The 20,975-nt window shown below is 30.1% G+C and overlaps 3 protein-coding genes across 3 annotated transcripts; all 3 read left to right on the forward strand.

Annotated features, from left to right (window-relative positions):
* Positions 1–19: 19 nt before the first annotated feature.
* LOC111026589 (probable 28S rRNA (cytosine(4447)-C(5))-methyltransferase) lies at positions 20–4,199 on the forward strand (the record flags this gene model as incomplete). The annotated part of the gene is made up of 11 exons (XM_022304727.1): positions 20–97; positions 1,630–1,686; positions 1,745–1,914; positions 1,997–2,170; positions 2,232–2,427; positions 2,484–2,612; positions 3,007–3,106; positions 3,180–3,319; positions 3,431–3,643; positions 3,762–3,874; positions 3,944–4,199. Coding segments are annotated over 11 exons (1,626 nt in total), but the record flags the coding sequence as incomplete, so codon positions are not given.
* A 1,963-nt stretch (positions 4,200–6,162) lies between these two features.
* LOC111031520 (PX domain-containing protein kinase-like protein) lies at positions 6,163–10,690 on the forward strand. Its single transcript, XM_022311540.1, has 10 exons — positions 6,163–6,618; positions 6,710–6,904; positions 7,572–7,668; positions 7,873–8,099; positions 8,167–8,407; positions 8,471–8,722; positions 8,828–9,039; positions 9,100–9,186; positions 9,269–9,380; positions 9,603–10,690. Exons 1-10 carry the CDS (start codon positions 6,517–6,519, stop codon positions 9,788–9,790), a joined length of 1,713 nt encoding a protein of 570 aa, XP_022167232.1. The 5' UTR covers positions 6,163–6,516; the 3' UTR covers positions 9,791–10,690.
* A 6,788-nt stretch (positions 10,691–17,478) lies between these two features.
* On the forward strand, positions 17,479–19,637 carry LOC111032941 (uncharacterized protein C7orf26 homolog). The gene is made up of 7 exons (XM_022313469.1): positions 17,479–17,637; positions 17,733–17,830; positions 17,999–18,114; positions 18,178–18,589; positions 18,771–19,155; positions 19,313–19,416; positions 19,490–19,637. The coding sequence occupies exons 2-7, from the start codon at positions 17,752–17,754 to the stop codon at positions 19,564–19,566; spliced, it is 1,173 nt and encodes a 390-aa protein (XP_022169161.1). The 5' UTR covers positions 17,479–17,637; positions 17,733–17,751; the 3' UTR covers positions 19,567–19,637.
* Positions 19,638–20,975: the final 1,338 nt, after the last annotated feature.

Raw genomic sequence — 20,975 nt, forward strand, 5'->3', positions numbered from 1 at the left:
ATTGAAGTATACTTACTAATATTTTATTTATTATTTTGCAGATGATGATATAGAAAGTTATGATAGTGATTCAGATCTAAATGATGAAGGAGATGAGGTATAATTTTTACTTAACATTTTTATTTGGGTTATTTATTAAAATTGTTTTGGTATTTTATTACTTAACTAGAAGACACCCTTGACAACCAGAGGCGGGTAGCTTTAGTCAATTAGTAGGTTCCTGTCATACTAAAATAACAATAATACATATTAAGTGTCTTTATCACAGTCCAAGTACATGACTTACAAATTTGTTGTGTATGATTTATAGATAAAAGTATTATATTCGTATATTATCTATAAACCCAACTCATCAAGTAATACTTCCACTAACTTATAAATTTTTACCAAGATTATAAAAAACTTTATAGTCGTGGTTGTTATTCTATACCGGGCATCATATTATTGACTGTGTTCTCACTTATCTGCGTGTGCCGTACATCAATTAGATCCAATTACCCTGATAAACGATGCCCCTTCATAGACCTAAACTTCAAAACAATGTTTGACTATTCCGTCAAATCCTGGCGACTTCGCCAGTGTTTTCAGTATATCTAATAACAAAATTTTTTTAAAAAACATTTTTAAATTAAGTGCGTTTGGTTAATTAACTAAGCTCCAAAATTTTTGTTTTTTATGCTTAATAGTTAATAAATTGGTAGAAAAAATAAAAATGTCTAAATTACTGAAGTTCTGTTATCAATGTAGCAAATTTTAAGTAAGTTTAGCTCCAATAGTTTAACCATTAGAGTAAATTGACTCCTTGTAAAATTTTAAGGTGAGATTATTATGTAGGGCTTCATATAGGCTTTTTATTATATTTTAATTCTAAAGCTAGTTATGAGTATTTTAAGATGTAAAAGACAATTAAAACTTTAAAATACTCATATTTCAGTTTAAAATTAAAATGTACAGTTAAAGTATGTCTTGCCCTAGATAATATATCAACTTTATTTTATAAGAGGTCAATTCACTCTAATTTTTAAGCTAATGGAGCTAAATGTAATCTACTCAACTTAAACTTTGCTATGTTCTGCATTTGTTAACAGAAGTAACAAAAATAAGAGTAGTGTCCTCTTAAGGCCATTGGTGCAGACAATTTTTAAGGGGTTTGATTTAGGTATTTTTAAAAATTCCAGTGTGCTCTTGCACACACATGTACAAGTCTCCATCTCCGTGTTGCACGCATGAATGGTACTCTTCGACTAATGGACCTAATAATGCTATAATATTTCAAAATACTGATCTGAATTTATTATAATGTTTACTTGAGATCGATCAATCAATCCACATTTTTAGATTTTTGTTATAAATCCCAAATAATCTACTTAGAAAATTCTGAAATTTCTAATTATTTAAACTTGATTTATAGTGGTTTTTTTGTGGTGGGGAGGGGTGAAATTAAGAAAAATGGACTGACGGATCTTAAGTAGACAATAAAATGTATTATCACACTAATAGGTCGATCCGTATGATTAACAAAATATTGGGATGTTTTAGCTAAAATAACTATCTGCCACTGATAACCTTAGAATAAAGTTATTTGTATTTGGTTGTATTTATTAATAATATAATATTATAATATTTTAGGAAAATGGTTTAGAAAGTTTTGATGAAGATGGACTATCAGATGATGATGACTATCTGGTAATTTATATGTTATAATTTTTAAAGCTGACAGCTGAACTAATATTAATTTATATAGGCAGGTACATTGGATGATGTTGATAGTTCAAATGAATCTGGAATCGAAGATACAGTTCTTAAAAAGAAAAAAGCTTCCTCAAAGAAAAGAAAGGCAGAAGAAAGTGATGATGAATTATTACCAATTGAAAAAGCAGCTAAGAAATTAAAAGCTGCAAAAAAAAAAGAAGAGTACATACAATTTAATTTAATAATTATTGTTTATTGCGATCTTTTAGCTATTATTATTTTATTAATTCTTGACAATAATTAGTGCTGAAGCCAATGAGGAAATGAAAATGCAAATTAATGTTGCAAGCCAAGATGTGTTTGTTTTTCCTGCCAGTGATAAAATTGATGAACATATTCCTATTCCCGAAGTAGAACAAAGAATTAAAGATATTTTATTAGTATTGTCTAATTTCAATAAATTTCGTGAAGAAAATCGGTAAGTTGAATATTTAAAAATAACTATTCTCTTAACTATTGCATTGATTTTTTTTGTTTAGAAGCCGACAAGAATACACTGAACTGTTACTCAAGGATTTGTGTACCTATTTTAGTTATAATACATTTCTAATGGAAAAAATGATGCATTTATTTCCACTTGAAGATTTAATGTCATTTTTGGAAGCTAGTGAAACACCAAGACCAGTAACTATCCGAACAAATAGTTTGAAAACTAGAAGACGTGATCTTGCTCAGGTATATATCTAAAATTAACTATCATAGAGATTGTCATACATTTTTTCAAATTCTAGGCATTGATCAACCGAGGAGTTAATTTGGATCCTATTGGTAATTGGTCTAAAGTGGGACTTGTTGTATACAATTCTACTGTACCCATAGGAGCAACTCCTGAATATTTGGCCGGTCATTATATGCTTCAGGTATAAATATGATAAAAATAATAACAAAATTGTGATTCATAATTTGTTGGTTCTGGGTTTTTTTTATATTGTTATACAATTTTAAAGGGATATAAATTTAGTTTTTTATCATTTTAATTCAAAGCCATTGGAAAGAAAGGGTAACTGACATATTCACTATTTTATGTAATAATGTACATTACTGGGGTAAATTGGAAAACTTGAGGATTTTGTTTGAATTATAGCTCGACAAATAATAATAAATAATTAAACTTGATTTATTAATCGTTAATTGTCACAATTACAATTTATCTAACCTTAATAAGATTAAATTTTAAAATGTTTTGATTGTATAGTTCCTATATACTTAAGTACTTTTTATTATTTAATAAATATAATATTTTAATATTAATAGGCAGCTTCAAGTATGTTACCTGTTATGGCATTAGCTCCTCAAGAAAATGAACATATTTTAGATATGTGTGCTGCACCTGGTGGAAAAGCCTCGCATATTGGTAAATATATATTTTATTATTTTGACAATTTTACCCTTACTTAATTAGTTAGTAATATTATATTTTGTTATAGCTGCAATAATGAAAAATACTGGAGTTTTAATTGCTAATGATGTAAATAAGAATCGAGCAAAGGCAGTTATTGGTAATTTTCATAGAATGGGAATTGCCAATTCAGTTATTTCAACGTATGATGGAAGACATATACCTCAAGTAAGTAGAATTAAAATTGCCTTTATTTTTGTTGATGGTCAGATTTAAAATTTCTGAAAATGAAATCTATATTAGATAACTTATTTTATGATTATATTGTTTAAATTTTAGTTATTCAAAAACTTTGATAGAGTATTATTAGATGCTCCATGTACTGGAACTGGAGTCATAAGTAAAGATTCTGGAGTTAAAATGAGTAAAGATGAAACTGATTTGCAAAGATGTTTTACATTGCAGCGAGAGTTATTGTTAGCTGCTATTGATTCTTTGAATTTTAAAAGCTCAACTGGTGGTTATTTAGTTTATTCAACGTGTTCTGTACTTGTAAGTAAATTGTGCTATTTGGTCTTGATTTTAAAATTTATTGATTGGAATTATTTATTTATTAATTTTGTTAATGAATACAACTATATTTTACAAAATTCAATTGTTATTGTTTTAGGCAGAAGAAAATGAATGTGTGGTAGATTATGCTTTAAAAAAAAGAGATGTAAAATTAGTTGATACCGGTTTAAGTTTTGGCACAGAAGGTTTTACCAATCTTCGACAGCACAGGTATTATTTTTAAGATATTTAAATTATTGTATACAATGTATTGTATTCAAATATATTCCTTTTTTTAAGGTTTCATCCTACAATGAAACTTACAAGGCGTTTTTATCCACATACTCATAACATGGATGGATTCTTTGTTGCAAAGCTGAAAAAATTTTCAAATATAATTCCCAAAAATGATGAATCAGAAGACATTGAAGAAGAAATTGAAACAAATAATGTTGATGCAGAAACTACAGAGGTTGAAACTGTTGAAAAACCAGTAGCAAATATAAAAAAACCAAAACACGGGCGTGGTAAAAATAGAGCTGAAAAAAAAAAATAATTTTCACTGTTTGACTTTGATTATGACTTCAGAGTAAATAAATGTTTTAAATATAAGTTAAAAGAAGTATTTTTATTGAACCTCAAGGTATGAACTCTATAATACACAACAAATTAATAGCATCCAGAATTTTGTTAAAATGTTTAAAATTAAATTGATGAATGCTCTGACAACAATCCCTAAGTTCTAAATCATTCAGTTTATTGAAACAAATTTAAAGAGAAATGTTGTAATAAATTTAGTATGATGAGATTTACATTTTGAGATAAAATTATAATATTTAATTTGTACTCAAAAACAATAGACATATTTATAAACAAATAGACCATGGACTTTGTAGATTATGTCGTTCAACAGGATACAAAAAAAAGTAAACATTAGTATGCATATTATGTTTATATGAAAAGTTAGTAACAATTAATTACCAACTAGCTTAAAAACTATCAAATTTTAAATTAAAATTATTTTTTTTTAATGCTGTATTAATCTATTTGCATTCAATGATGTTTCGATGACTCAAGTTTTTAGTTATTGTATTCTCTTAGCAGAATATAATAAAAAAATTGATCAGTTATGATTGACCTATTTATTTTTGAATTATATATCATCATACTTGATCTAAACTAATTAATAGGATTAATATTATGTAAACTGAACGAATGTGGCACTGCCCCCCAAGCTCAAATTAAAATATTCTATTGCTGTATAATTACTAGCTATTTAGTTTTGTATACATTTATATATCCATCTTGCATAATAAATTAAATATGATTTTATAATCATGTAAATTGATATTTTTGATCCAAGTTTTGCAAAGAAATTACTGCCCCATTGCCCCACCTGTTGTCACTAGAATAGTAGAATAAACACTAATTAAAGGGCATAAATAAAGCAAACATACACTCGGACACGCCCTTTACATATTTTGTGTCACTTTAGATGAAATTATGGTTATTATTATTCATACGTTGGTTTAATCCATGAACTAAGATATGCTCATATACTCATGGTTAAATCATAATAATATACAATTGTATATATTAATTCTACACAACATACAGAATGATTTTTTAAGCACATTCATCATATTTTAATGCTTAGATTATACATATATCAAAATTTAGATTTTTGGTATTTTTAAATACACTTGAAGACTATTATTAGAATCATTGAAATTTCATGTACTACTTAAAGATGATCCTGCGACAATACAAACTTCAGTTTTTCATATTTCAAATAAGAACCTTCACTTTTCATTTTTAATTACCAAGCAGATATTGTTTTTAAATCAAAATTAAAGGTAGTAGTTTTTGAGTTTTGTAACTTTGTGTTTTAAAGATAATATGTCTATGGAGATGGGTTAAGTAGATAGGGGTCTTAGATGATTTGAAAAAGTTACTGATATAAATAATTTGTAAAAATGATCAATGTATAATAAATGCTATATCTAACATTACATATACCTAGTTGGTTAAGCAATTTTTAAGTATTATTATCCTTAGTATTAACATTTGAATAACACAGAAACTACTCATTAGAATTTTGATTTAGATTCATTGCAATTTTCCAAAAAAATTATCTGTTAAATAATTTTCAGTAGAAATTTGGCTCTAACTTGAAAAATAGAAGTTTGTATCACCACAAAATACTCTTTAAATAGTACAACAAATATTAGCAACTTGAAAATATGGCTTCTAGGTCTACTTAAAAATTATAAAATTCAGAGTTCGAATTATTAAAGGCGAAAAATGGGAGTGAGTATGTTTAAAAAATCAGCCTGTATATAAAATATAAATTATTAAATATTATATCACAGAATAATATTATGTATATTTTATCTGTGAGGAATTCTTTCATTATCTATGAGCCCCATGTGATTTTATCTTATCAAAATTACAACGCAAATTTCGTGATAATACTCTTATCCGAATTCGTTTGTTCAAGTACGACTAGTGACTACAGATCACGGCCTTAGACAGATTTAAATAATACTACTTTCAAGGTGTTAACTTTTTCATTGTGGTCTTGTGGTCTATGATAAGTGATAACATTACAACAATATTATTATTTTTAATTGTTGTTATTACTTACTTAAACTACACACCATTTAGGGTTTCAACTCCAATTCATAGCCATCAACTAATCGAGAGTGTAGTGCGTCACAGAGTTTACAGGTCTTATTGGTCTTTTGATTGTGTTCTGCTACCGGGATTATGTAACATTCTAGGTACTTGTCGTTTTCATTGTAATGGTTGAACAATATTATTGGCTTTCTGTGTTTTGAATTGATCTGTGGAGGTTTTGAGTTGAGGTGACAATGTCGATGTTCGAGAACAGTGCATCTGTGAAGGACAAAGTTGACGATACACATCCATTGAAATGCACGATTCTCAATTCACGGAACACTAATGGATATACGGTATGTAAGAATAATAATCCACTTTAAATACACTATCCACAAAGTATAACAATAATTAATGTTGACTTGTGTTGTGTGTTTTTTGTTAAAGGAATACGTCATAGAAGTGACACGCACTGGAGTTCAGGATTACACTTGGAAAATATTTAAGCGGTACAGTGATTTTGTGAAGCTTCAAAATATGTTATTCAAGATGTCATCTAAAATCAATTTGGATTTACCACCTAAAAAATACATTGGAAACATGGATCGAAAATTGGTGATGCAACGCCAGAATGCTTTACAAGTAATGTACAATTTTTTTAGTTAAAAATAATAGGTACTGGATATTTCAAAATGATTCACTTTATCCGGCAAAAATACTTGTATGTTAGTGTCTAATAAAAGAGCCAAGATATTTAAATATTTTAATAGAGTTATTTATTTTGTTTGTTTTTAAAAATTAAATTTGAGGTAGATTTTAACCTTTTCTACCATTGAATATAGGCACATCTAAAATATAACTTTAAAAACATGGCCCATTATCTGTTAGAGGTGTAATTTTTAAATTTATTGTGATTCCATTGACTTTAAAACTCCATTTTTTTAAAAATTATATCAATGTATTTAATTTTTCTTGTGTTCCTAATACATATTATGAAATTTGAAAAAATATAAATGTATAAATAAAATACCTAGACTGAATAGTTCATTGATTGAACGAACAAAATATTTATTTTAATAAATTATTTTTTGACTATAAATGTGTGTTGCAAACTTTTATTTGATTTTATTATTTACAATAGGTACTTTTATAATAAAATGTATTCAATTTAATTGATTCTAATTTTTCTTTTAGTAAGCAATGAACAACTTACATATTTGAGACTAATAAATTAAATTCATACTTTAATATAAAAGTGTTATTGATAATATAAATATACCCTATAAATATTTTGTTTTTATGTTTATAGAGCTCTTTAAACACAATGGTTGAGAATTTAATGTTAGCAAATTCCTTACTAATCAGAAGCTTTTTGGATCCAGAATCATATAGTGAATATTGTAAAGGTAATATTAATTGCTTTTACCTATTAGTAATATCTGTATTTTATTTTTGGATGTATTTATACATTTTGAGCTTAAAATTAGGACATTTATTAAAAAAATTTCTTGTTAATGTTAACTAATTGATGTGAATCCTGTAAAAAAAGTCTACTCATGCCTAAGTTTAATTTAATAATTGAATGATTAACGAATAAAATTGCATTTTAGAATCTTTATTTCAAAAAGTTGGGATGGTACTAAGAGGTAATCGAGAATTTGAATTGTCTAAAGAACTGCCTAATATCGGATGGCGTTTAAAAAGGAAATCATTTTTATCCAAATGGAAAAAAGATCCAAAACAAGAACTTTTATTGTCATGGACTGAATGTGGTCCTGACCTATCACTTAAACAGCTGGATTTAGTTACAGTATTAAAATCTATCTCTAGTATAATAGTAAGTTGAACAATTTTTAAATTTACATGAATATGATTTTTATACCACTTAATTGTTTTGTTTGAAGCATCCGCTCATAGACATTCCCGTGATACTGCCAAGTCCTGAAGGATATATATTATCAGTTCATAATATTCAAGTTGGTAGTTTGAGAGATCTACTCTATCAAACAACACCGTTACAACCTTTCTTAAAAAAATATTGGGATAATTCTTCTCACGTTTATTTACCAGATCAAACTATGGTGTCCTATATTAAACAGATCTTATATGGACTGAAATTTTTACACGATAATCATATCCCTTATGGTTGGTAAATAATTATTTAATTAATTTCACTTATTTTTTCATATAATTGAATTACTCTTCTAGGTCATTTGCATTCTGGAAATGTTTTGGTCTGTGATATTGAAAATATTAAACTAACCGGCATTGAAAATAGTACTTTAGGTTTACCTTCATATTATCGTTCATATGTAGTACAGCTTGGAAAAAAACGTATACAAAGTTTAAACGATGTTGATATATATGGATTTGGTCATATATTATATGAGTTTACGGAGAATGAGCCTTTAACAAGGCCTTTTTGTGAACACTTTTCTCAAAAAACTTCATTAAATTTGAGTAAGATCAAACTACATTTCATAAATAAAACAACTAGTAATAGAAATGTCCTAGCTGTTAAAATCTCTCAATTAATTATAAAAAATTAATTAAAACATTTTTCAGTAAAACAAATGAAAACTATACTTGCACCTCCTTCATCAAAATTACTTATGCCAAGTGTGAACTCAATAATAACAAATTTAAAACATGCACGAATGATAGATGAACAAAAAGACCCATCATTTTTTAAATGTAAAATACCAGCTTTAATAAAAGAACATTATATCCTAATCGCAGAAAAATGCATGTCTAGAATTTTTGAAGACCAAAAAAAAGTATGTATTTACAACTCCTAGTTCAAACATTTATAGATTTTAATTGTTTTAAATCTATAGATCGCATTAGAAAAACGTCATAAAAAAATTTATAAAATAATTCATGACACAGAAAAATGTTCAGATGCAACACGATCAAAACATTTTGTAAGTAGATAAAATTGATAATTAAATAGTTGTTCTACACTTCTACTCTAAGCTTTACTAATTATTGTTATTATTTTTAAAGGATTTTCATTCAATCAAAAGCAATAGTTCACTTGATATCAACAATCGATCACATAGCTCTAGTAGTAACAGTACATTAACTTCTACAGGATCTGATATACAAAATAATATCAGTAAGTAATTAAAATTTTTTAGTAGTATACCAATATATAATAATTATAGGTAAATCAAATTTCTATAAAATATAGACAAAAAAGTTTTAAATAAACATGATCATAATATGATTATAATCGGTATTAAATCTTAATTAATATAATGACATTCCTCCTCTCTTGGTTTCAAAAAACCATAATTTTAAACTTATAACAAATTATTATTAACATATTTTATTATAGTTGCTGTTAATTCATCGTCTTTAGCATCCAACCCTCCTCCACCACCACCGCCACCACCACCACCACTATCAACAACAACAACAACAACTATTCCCATTATTTCTTCTCAATCAAATAATCAGAGAATGGCTTTATTATCTTCTATTAGTATGTTTGATACAAATAAACTAAAGAAAATTGTGAAGTAATAAAATAAAATGTTTTAGATATTTAAATTAGCAAAAATGTTGTTTCATTATATGTATTTTAAATTGTTCCTAAGGTGCTATTGATTATTTTTTAAGAAAAATAATTATTTTTGATACAATTTAAATTACTGATTTCAAGGGTTGTCATAACTTTTTGACTGCTGATTGTATTTTTTCTTTATTACTATAATGTTATGAACATTGTCTATTGAACATAAAATATTTCAATTTTAGTAAGTTAATCAATATCATATTTTTGTAACATTTTTCTTAATGAAACAAATATTTATAAAATGTTATTATTTTTATATAGAAATGACTTTAAAATTTAACTGTTACATTAATTCGGAAACTGATAAAAATAACCATGTTGCATTGTAATATATCTTCATGACTATTTAAAATAAGATATTTTATAATATTATTAATATAATACTATTTGTTTTCCTTTTTTTAAATGTCCAATTCATTTTTGCCATAAAAATAAAATACCTATTATTGTTATTATTTATTTTCAATAACATAAATTATAATTGTAACCAAAATTATATTTAATTTGTTTGTTTTAAGTTTGATTAGTTACATATAAAACAACTACTATATTAAAACAGTAAATATTTGTTATTATGTGTGATAAACAAAACATGTGTAAAAATGACATATTTAGTTACAGAGATTAAGAAAAATCTAAACATATTTATTCATGTTTCAGTGTCTAATGTATGTTTTACCTAGTTATTCTATGAATTCCAGTATTAAATATTACCTATAAAAGATATAAATCAATAATTAAATGTACAAGACAAATTGACATCTAAAAAGTACCAATGTTTCCATTTTATATATATTGTCATTTTTATATTATTTATTTTAGCTATCATGTTATTTTAATATTTTATCATCTTTTATTTCACTAAACAATATTGTATATTTATGTATACAAAAAATAAAATAATTTTTTCGTTAACTAATTGAATCTATTTAAAAATGTTGTAGTATGTATGTTTTTATGTTATTTGATTATGTTATATGAATTATATTTGTTTTATTTTTTATCACCATTATTATCTAAATGAATATTGTATCCATGTTTTTATTTAAATATTATATAATTATTATTTGTTGATATTAAAAATTTGTTTTTATTTACCCAGTAATAATACATAATAATTCAGTAGTATGTCACTACTAAGTAGTGATTTTATGCAAACAATCAATGAAAAATTGATCAGTGGCACATCAAAAAATTACCTATATGCAAAGCAAAGAACCGCCCACACTGTAGTTCTAGACTAGAGGTCAGCAATTGGGGTTACTCAGTCCAAATCCAGGCCGCAGACAGGAAATAACGACTGCCAAAATTATTTTATATTTATGCTGATAATTTTTCATTTTTCATCTCTGTGAAAAAAACCTAAAAGAACTGGCTAAACAAAAAAACAATGTTTTCTAGACCTTGAAATTCTTATTTTATAAAATCTGGACTGCATTCCAAACTTATTACAGACCTAGTGGCTTAACTTGTATTTTAAGGGCCAGTGGCATACAACTCTTTGGCCCCCTAAAATGTTTAAAAGCTTTCTGTAATGAACTAATTATAGTTAATATTTTTTTGAGTTTCGAAATCTGGAGATGTTGACTGGATTCTTCAGCGTTTGTACCTACTTTTTTAATCTAAATTGGACAAATATATAAGTTTTTTTGAAGTTATACTTTCAGTGTATAAAACAGAGAAAGTCATCGTATAGTGACCAGCATACCCTGCTATATAATTTAGGTGATGCCATCAATTAGCCTATTGATAGCCTTGACCCATTAAATGTGTTGAAATCATTGATAACTCATTTTATACGAAAAAAACATAGTTTACTGTGTTCTATTAAATCCATATTCTGATATTCATAAATATTTTTTGAATAGTTTTACCACTGTATTATTAATTATAATACTATCAACTAGTGATTTAACGAATTTCAATGGACCGATCAAAAAGTTCGGTACATCGAAAGTTTATAACATCGAAATTCGTTATATCAAAAGCATAAATCAACCTAATTATTTCAACGAGATTTAAAAGATAAATAAAAATTAAGATTTTATTAAATTATTATAATTACTAAGGTAGGTACATATTCGATATTATTTTTATTAGATATTATTTATTAAAATGTATTTTTAGTTTATATATTAAGTCGGACCCACACGATTCGTATGTTCGGCGAGACGTGGGGCGGATTTGAACGATCCTCTTGAGCATCTCGTTGGGAATACCTGAGGGGCCACCCAATTTGCCTGATGACATCTTCTTAGTGGCCTTGAGCAGCGCGTCCACTGTAAACTCTAGTATCACCTTAGTGGATACCAGATAGTCCGTGTCCTGATTGAACGCTTCGAAGATGTTCCTGACCCCTGGGGATGGTATTGTATCCCAGTTCGTAACTGGGGCCGTAGGTAATAGATGACCTGTTTTCGCTGCCTCTCGACCCTTCGACGCCAGTCTGGTGGCGCCGTCTCCGAACTTTTCATGACCAGTTTGTAGAGTTTCCCCAGTGGTGGGATTCGACCAGAGCACAGAGGTCCTTCTACCGCTATTCCTTAGACTTTCTAATTTCCTTTCTTAGTTCTCCCTTGCAGCATTGAGCTCTGGCTATAACTGCTCCATCCTGCTCGAGCCTAATTTGACAGGACTGGTAAGCCTTTCTGAGTGATAACACTGTTGTTCTGAGTTCTGTGATAGGTGCATAGAAGCTTTGCAAGCGTCAGATATGTATTTGTCGAGAGCCTCAAATACCAATAGTGCTGCGTCGGTCTCGTCGCCAGCCCTTGTCAAGCCTAAAAGCTTTGAGCTAACGTGCTTGTGGAAAGCTTCGAGGTCGAGATTCTTTAGAACCCAACCAGAGTGCGTGGACGATGTGAGGTGAGTCTGTGGTTACCCTGAGCGAGGATCAGCGAGCGGAGGCTCAATGGAGAAAGCAACATAAGCATGGTCGCTAAGTTAACTTCATCAAGAACGGCCCAGGCCGTTGAAGGTCGCCTCCCTTCTTATGAAGGTGGGTGTGTTTCTAGTGCTAATTAAGAAGAGGCCCAAGCTGCACGCGAAATCCTAACCTCTTGAGTTGTTAGAGCCCCACTCAACTTTCCAGGCGTTGAAATCGCCACTGACGACCGGCATATCCCGCATTGATCCGATCCGTTCGAGGTCGCCGAGGACGACCTCATGCTCGCCGAGGACGACCTCATGCTCGCCCAAGGTTGTACCGGGCCTCCAGTGGTAGCTGAAGATGGCTAGGTCAACCCACAAAAAGCCTTGGTTGGAGCCGCAGTCTTCGTGAACGAAACCTGTGCCGGAGGTGGTGCCTTTGGTGGCTTAGCGGTCGAGGCCGTGGTACATTCTCGCCCCATCATCCGATTAAACGAAAGGCTCGCTCAAGACGAGGATGTCCACATCTCTCTGGGTCGCCATATGGTCTAAGACTTGTTGAGCGTCCCAGTTATCATTGCAATTAATCTGAAGGAAGTTAATCATTTTGGCCGTCGCTGAGACGCAAAGACTTGGCTGCGCACTTGGCCTTGCAGGAGCCTTGCCTGTGTGGTCCTTAATTGAGACCCATTCGGTCGCAGGCCACGCATTTGGAGTCCCGAGTGTATTCCTTTTCCTTATGAGACATCTCGCCAAATTTGCGACAAGTCACTCAAGTCAGGGCCCAAGCAGCTTCTGTGCGAGTGCCCGAAGCCATGTCGCTTGAAGCACCTTGTAGTTTCTGAACGGCGGATTCTGAACCTGCAGCTGGTCTATCCTACACTGACGCGGCTCACCTCTGTGAGGTTTGGCCTCAAGACACGCTATCCGTTCTTCAATCTCCACATGGAGGTAACCAAAATAAAATAGGTCTTTAAATATTCTCTATAAGTGTTAGGATCGAACTCTAAACTGAACTTGGAATTGTCCAAAAATTTAAGTGCGTAATATATAATGAAAATTCCACAATTAAATGCATCATTTTGTTTTAGAACATTTTCAAAGGGGCATGGTTTCTGTGTAACGATGGACTCTCATGTGTGCCGTCACCGTAGATGACATGTGGTTTCAATATTTAAAATAAGGTTTTTTTTCTCAGGTTATACACGTGTGTGTTTGTGTTCGGCAGAACTTCTTATTGGGCACCCGTAGGTTTCTGCCATGACAGGTTGGGGGAAAGCGGCACTTGTTCTCCGGGCACCGCGACTTGTCCGGAGAAAAATGCCGCCCCCGGTGACCGAGGATCGAACCGCGACCGGCTGCGTCGCAGCGGACGTGTCAGACCACTCGGTCACTGGGAAATACAGGTCGTCCAAGATGTTACAATTTTTATAACTAGATATTAAGTAACTATATTTTACAATTAGATAATGTTTATTTTTCGGCAACTTAATTGGTTTATAGTACGTCAAATCTTTAAGGAGCATATTGTCGTAAAAATCTATAGATTTAACTGGTAGTCGAAACGGAGATTTATGACTGCCAGGAGTTGAAACGGATTTCATTAAACAATCATCCGACAATGGCTTACTTAAATCACGGACGACCATGTCCTTAATAGGCTCATCAACAGTGAACTTAGTCTCACTGTCACATTCTATGACCACAACGCTTTCAATACCATCGACCACTTTGGGCGTAGGTACGGTTATTTTCATCTGCTGTAGTAGGTAGTGGTCGAAAACTTTGGGATTCTTAATGACAGGGCTTTGAAAGGACGGTACTTGGTGGGTTGAAGATGTTTGTGTTGTTTCTCTTTCCCCCCCCCCTCCAACTTTCTATTGCGTCCAAATGGTTATAACTAGAAATTGCTGAGATTTTTCTTTTCCCATTTACTTTGGTAGTTATTGTCAAAATCAAATGCACGCGTACAAGTTTTTTTTCTAATATTATACTTTATTTGTTTGTGTACATTGATCACACGCTGTCTCATAAGTTTAAAAAACCGCATTTCCACCTTCAGTCGCCATCAAGTATGCCGACTTTTACCGTTTAAAACCAAGACTCAACGGTAGCATTACTCTGGCGGATTTCAATGCCATTGTTGGCTTTATTATTCATAATAGCTAGGTGTCTACAATGCTAAGAAAGGTACACTGCACTTGACTAGGCATTCGTGTAAATATAATTCATTATAGTATTCGTTAATAATTATATTATCACTATTTACAGCACAATTTAAGACTTCAGTTTTAACATGTTCTTTGATAGACTGAAATCTACAGTACATCATTGAATTACTCGTATCAGATTCGCATAAAAATTTATTTATTTCTTCTGAAAAATCTTTGTCTTCGTTGTTCGATTCATTTGACAGTTGGTGGTTAACATTACACCTGTCTCTCATCGTACTAATGGCATTTTTGGTATTTCCAGTACTACATGGAGACAACAATATTATTGAAAATATTTTGAACTAATTTTCTATATCGTCCAAACTCTTTGCTTTAAACAGTAAACAATAAACATATCCAATCAATAACATTATTTATTTTAGTTTTGTCTACTGTGTTACTGTCGTTTGACTCTGATTGAAAATATGTATAGGCATGGTTTACTATAATGATTCGCATTTCGCACAGATGTTCATGATCGTGACATTAGACCCGTCACTGTTTTCACCCAAAACTCTGTAACACCAGTTAAGGTAATCGAATATGGAGGTAAAACCACTCCATCCTATACACACAAGGCATTCATTTGTGCATAACTGAAATCCGTCACTATTTTTGTGAATACAGGCCAAGTCAGTTTGTGTTTCAAAACAAATGCTTTAAAATAACTTTACTAATAAAAGATTTACATACCTGTTTCCGTACAATGAGATGTTTTAAATACTTCAAGTCAAATTATGTCAAATTACATAACTCAACTCAAGGTTTCTTATCACTAGTTTTTGGTACCCTAGCTTTGGTACCCCAACTTCACACACGTAAATATTACATAAACATTTTTTTTTTTTAAGACAAGAGAATTGTATAATCTGTAAATTAGGTTTTACAATAAGCACAAGTGATATTAGGATAGAATAATATAGAAAAGATGAAATAATAAGTAATAAACAACGGGTTGATAATTACAATTATTTACAATTCAGACAGGGGGTGCGAGAGAAGAGACCATCCATTGATGGGACTTCTTGACATGTGTTGGTGGAGATTAGTCTAAAAGTAAATCACGACACCACGTTCGTTTTAGTCGCCTTCTGGGGTCAACAGGAATAGTGGAGATAGATAGTTCTGAAATCAGGGGATTGCGGTGATTGCGAAGATTGGTGTGCATGTGTTTGTAGGACTTGGCAACGTTTTTGACAGTTTGGAAGGAAAGATCTTTATGGAGAGTATCATTAGAGACATAAAATGGGGCATTGGTTATTTTTCGAAGACATTTTGATTGAAAAGTTTGGATTTTATTAATATTGGTGGGTTTAGCAGCACCTCATAATTGGATGCCATAAGTCGATATTGGTTTGAGAAGTAATTTGTATAAGAGAAGTTTATTTTTAAGGTTTAGATGTTTTGAAGTTAATAGAAAGAGTAATTGACGAGTCCGATTATTTAGAGCAAGCCGTTTTGTGTGAATATGCGTTGCCCAGGTTAGCCGGCGTTCTAGATGAAGACATAGGTAGCGAACGTTTTGGCCAGATGGAAGTGGAAGGTACACAGGAGGGCAAACAGCTTGCCGAAGCGTGAATGTACAGTGAACGGATTTAGTTTCATTGACTTTTATCCCCCAATCTTTATACCATATTGATAGGAGATTTAGGTGGTTTTGGATGAAGTTTGAGGCAGTTTCGGGATTTGTGTGGAGAGCCAAGAGTGCCTTATTGTCGGCAAACTCCTCAGTTATAGTATAGTCAGTAGTAGGTTGATCAGATGTGAATAGATTGAATAGTAATGGAGCTGCAACTGCTCCTAGGGGAACACCAGCACAGATCGGGAATATTTCGGATATAGCAGATCCTGAACGGACAGAGAAGTGTCTGTCTTTAAGGTAGGATTTAAACAGCAAATAGTAGTAGGGGGGGAGAAAAGTTTTAAGCTTAAGGAGGAGGCCCTCATGCCAGACGGTGTCAAAAGCTTGCGCTACGTCAAGGAATACACCTGTGCATATTAGCTTTTTTTCAAGAGCGTAGGATATGTTATCAACTAGGCGATGGATCTGGTGAATGGTTGAATGATTATAAAACATAAAATTAAATGATCATTCACTGATTTACTTGTATAGAGTATGTTTATCCCTCATCGGTTAGGTTAAGCTTTAATTTATCATCCATAAAAATACATTCCTTCACAAGCCTATACTTTCATATGCATTTTCACCCCTTTTAACTACCTAACTTTACTTCTTTAAAAAATGTATAAACATAATTTAATTGGTCCAACTAGACGCAGCCATGATCCCAAATAACAATCAACATAATACTAGTTACCAACACCAGTATTGTTGTCTTAAAATACTAAATAGTAAATTACTAAATTCAAAACTGCGCTTCATTTTGAAAACCCATATAATTATTAATTTTGAATGTGAAACCTTGTTTGTTTGAAAACAGTAAATAATCTTATCACGGTGTGATAACATAATCATTACGTCGCACCACTATACTGTATATTGTTAAAAAGTACTTCAATTTGAAATTCATCATTTTAATTGTAGTATACCTACTTATTCCATAATATTATAGTACGTACCTATAATACACAGTCTTTATTCCTTGCTTCTGAAGTTCTAATAGGACATAGCTAATACGGAATAATAATACATGTTACATATTACAATTACAATCAAATATTGTATAGTATCTTTAACTATTATATAACTATAGGTAGGTACTTAATAGTAAAAACTTATAGTTAAATATTTTTAAATAATAAAAGTTAAAAGTAATCATAAGTATCTAATAATCAAATTTTATTTGAGTTTGTTCAAGAGAAGACTAATGGATTATAACGAAGTCAAAGTTAATCTAAGGAAATTTGGTTTTCCTCTTTCTACTGAAAATGCATTAAATCAAATACGTGAGTATCATTTTATTAAAATTAATCAAAATATATAGAACATTTTGAGTAGTTTTTATACTTTTATATGGTATACAATAAGTATAAACAAAAATTTGGTTACATTGAATACCCATGTATGTGTTACTAAAGAAAAGTCTAAAGTATATTTTTTAAAAATTATTTTAGAGACTATTATTAATGGTGAGACATCTCGGAAACAGCATTTAAATGAAGATCTTGCAATGGATTTGATATCAGAGTTTATATTTTGTGAAACAAATGAAGAAGGAAAATCTACTAAGGTATACACTATTTCTATTTGATAGAATATCTATATTAATATATGTTTTTATCTTTATCAACAGCCAATGTCTCGAATTAGGTATTTAGAGCTGCTAGTGATGATTTGTGAATACTTCAATAAAACAAAAATTAAACCAGATAATGATAATTGTTGTGGAGATACTGCTCTCAATGCTATATTTATGACTTTGTTCCCTCAATTTGGTGCACCTCCTCAACGAACAAATATGTTAGTGAGCTTAGTATCATTGGCTATATCTACCTACTCTAATCTCATACTCCAATCTGCTGGTGTACAAATGCAACAATTGGGTTGTTCGTCTAAGTACAGCTCTCAATTGGCTGATGGACTAGTAAAAAAGTTTTTTACTTTTATAAGTACTAACAGCGCATCATTACATTTATTACCACAAAATGCTCCATTATTCACTGCCAATTTGATGACGTCATTATCTGAACTTTATTTCAACACAAGTAATAATAAATAATTTAATAATAATATTAAAAACATGTTTACATTTATTTTTGATTCAATATTATTTGACAAAAAAGAAATCCAAATTAATTTATTTTAACTTCATGAGTACACAAATTTTGTTGACTAAAAGTCTCAGTAAATAAGTCAGTTATTTATTTTTGTTTTATTTAATTTTAGAAACTACCGACACTAATATGATTATCAAAGAACCACCTCGTATTGTATTAGAAACTGTTGTACGGTGGATCAATTCTGATCCTTGTTTATGTTTCACTGCGCATTACACAGATTTACAACGAGCATTGCCCAGTGGTGCTATTCCAATGGCAGCCACATTGCCTTTCTTAGGCTTGTTCAGATGGTGTTTCTTTGCCCCACTTTGTGTGAAGAATAATAAAGACTTAGAACTGTACTCCGAACTTCATTGTGCATTGATTGAAAGCGTTATGCAAGGTTGGAAAGTATATTCGGAACAAAACCCAAGAGTCAGCCGTCCTTATACTTTAAGTGTACATTCTGTGGTACCTCAACAACTAAAAGACCTTATTGAAGAGACCATTAAGTAATTATTTTATGATAAATTATTATTTTACTGTAATATACTATTTTCATAATTTAGTAATTTTTAAATAATTATTTATAAAAGGGTTTAATAAAATATATAAACCTATTCTTAATTTGTATTAATTAATTAATTAATTTTTATTTTTAAAATTCAGGCTAAACGATCCAGTATCAATGCATGCTGTTGAAATAGTGGTTGAGAGATTAACTCAGAGCATACATGCTGCTATAATATCTGATACTATTTTTGGAAATAAACGTAAGATAAATTATACTATACCAAAATAAAAAAATCTATTAATTATTTCATTTTTATTTTTTGTGATTTTCAGAGGATTTGGTTAATCAATTAGAATCACTTCCGGAGAATGAAGTTCTAAAAACACTTATTAAACGTATTCAAGTATAAATTTCAAAATGTGAAATTAATATTTGTACTTTTAATAGAAAATTGATTAAACTGTATTATTTAAGAAAATTGAATATTTAAATGTATGATGTATTTTTTATTTCTGATGTATAAATAAATAAATACTGTGTAAGAATATTAAAGGTATATTATAAAAAAAAAATATATCTATGTGTATATTAAATAAATATTTTATCAGATATAAGTAAATTTAAATAGCCATTACATAGCCCGTGGGTGTACAAAATTTGAGTACATGTAAATCATAAAATCACTTACAATTCAATCCATAATGCCTGTAAACAACTGTCCCTTAGATATTATGATTACTATGGTTAAATCTTAAATGTAGGTATGGGTTTGTCTTAATAAGTGGTTGAAAAATAAAATAAAATTCAAGTTTTAACTTTTAGAATATTAAACTAATATGTGATTGGTTTAATGTGTTTAATAACATTCAACACAATATAAAAAGTGTAGAAGTATTAGACTTCAAGCAGCTAACATTGATTGATTTCTATTTCCTAGGTAAGCGAATAATTTACACTATTTATATTTTATTAAGTATCATCATTCATCACTATTCAATGGCTTAAAATGCTTTTAAATGTTTTGTTATAAATAATATTTTAGTTGATATCTTTAAGACTTAAATCTTTAAAAATTATTTTTTAAGTACCTATCCTTGTCCATACAAATATTCTCATTGTTCCACAGGTATATAAGTTTATAACTATACTGTATCATTGTATGCATCATAACCACAAATTAAGATATACATATATCTTAATTCGTGATTTTAACATACAACAATACAGTATAGTTATAAACTTATATATACTTGTATATACTTATATTTCTGTACATTGTGCGGTGGACGGTGATGAATGTGAGCAGTGGCAGAACGAAAGTGATTTTTGAGTAGCGTTTGTCTCTCGTTTTTTTTTTTAATAATTGCGGGTAGGTGCTCAAAATAAAAGTGAGAAAACAATTATTAAATAATAAAAATAAATAGTAACAGTTATACTAATAGACAATAGTATATAGTATACTAGTATGGTACTAGCGTTTATTCCAATTTGTTGTTGGGACAACTTTAGAAAATACTCTTTATGACTCATATAGAGTATTTATTTTGATTTTAGGTTCGTTTCGCCAGTTGTATCAATCAACAACGTCATCATTCCTCACTCAACAGAAGTAAAGTATCTTGGTCTTATCTTTGACAGACGCCTTACTTGGTCCTTCCATCTTGATGACAAGCGTAAGAAACTGAACTCCAGACTTCACCTGCTAAGGCCACTGCTTCGTTCAAACCTTACCTTACCTATAAAAATCATTCTCTATAAAACCCTTCTTCAACCAATATGGACATACGGTATAGTAATCTGGGGTTCCGCCAAGAACTC

This window comes from Myzus persicae, unplaced genomic scaffold (assembly GCF_001856785.1).
Source record: "Myzus persicae strain clone G006 unplaced genomic scaffold, MPER_G0061.0, whole genome shotgun sequence".
In the NCBI taxonomy this organism is placed as follows: Eukaryota; Metazoa; Arthropoda; class Insecta; order Hemiptera; family Aphididae; genus Myzus; species Myzus persicae.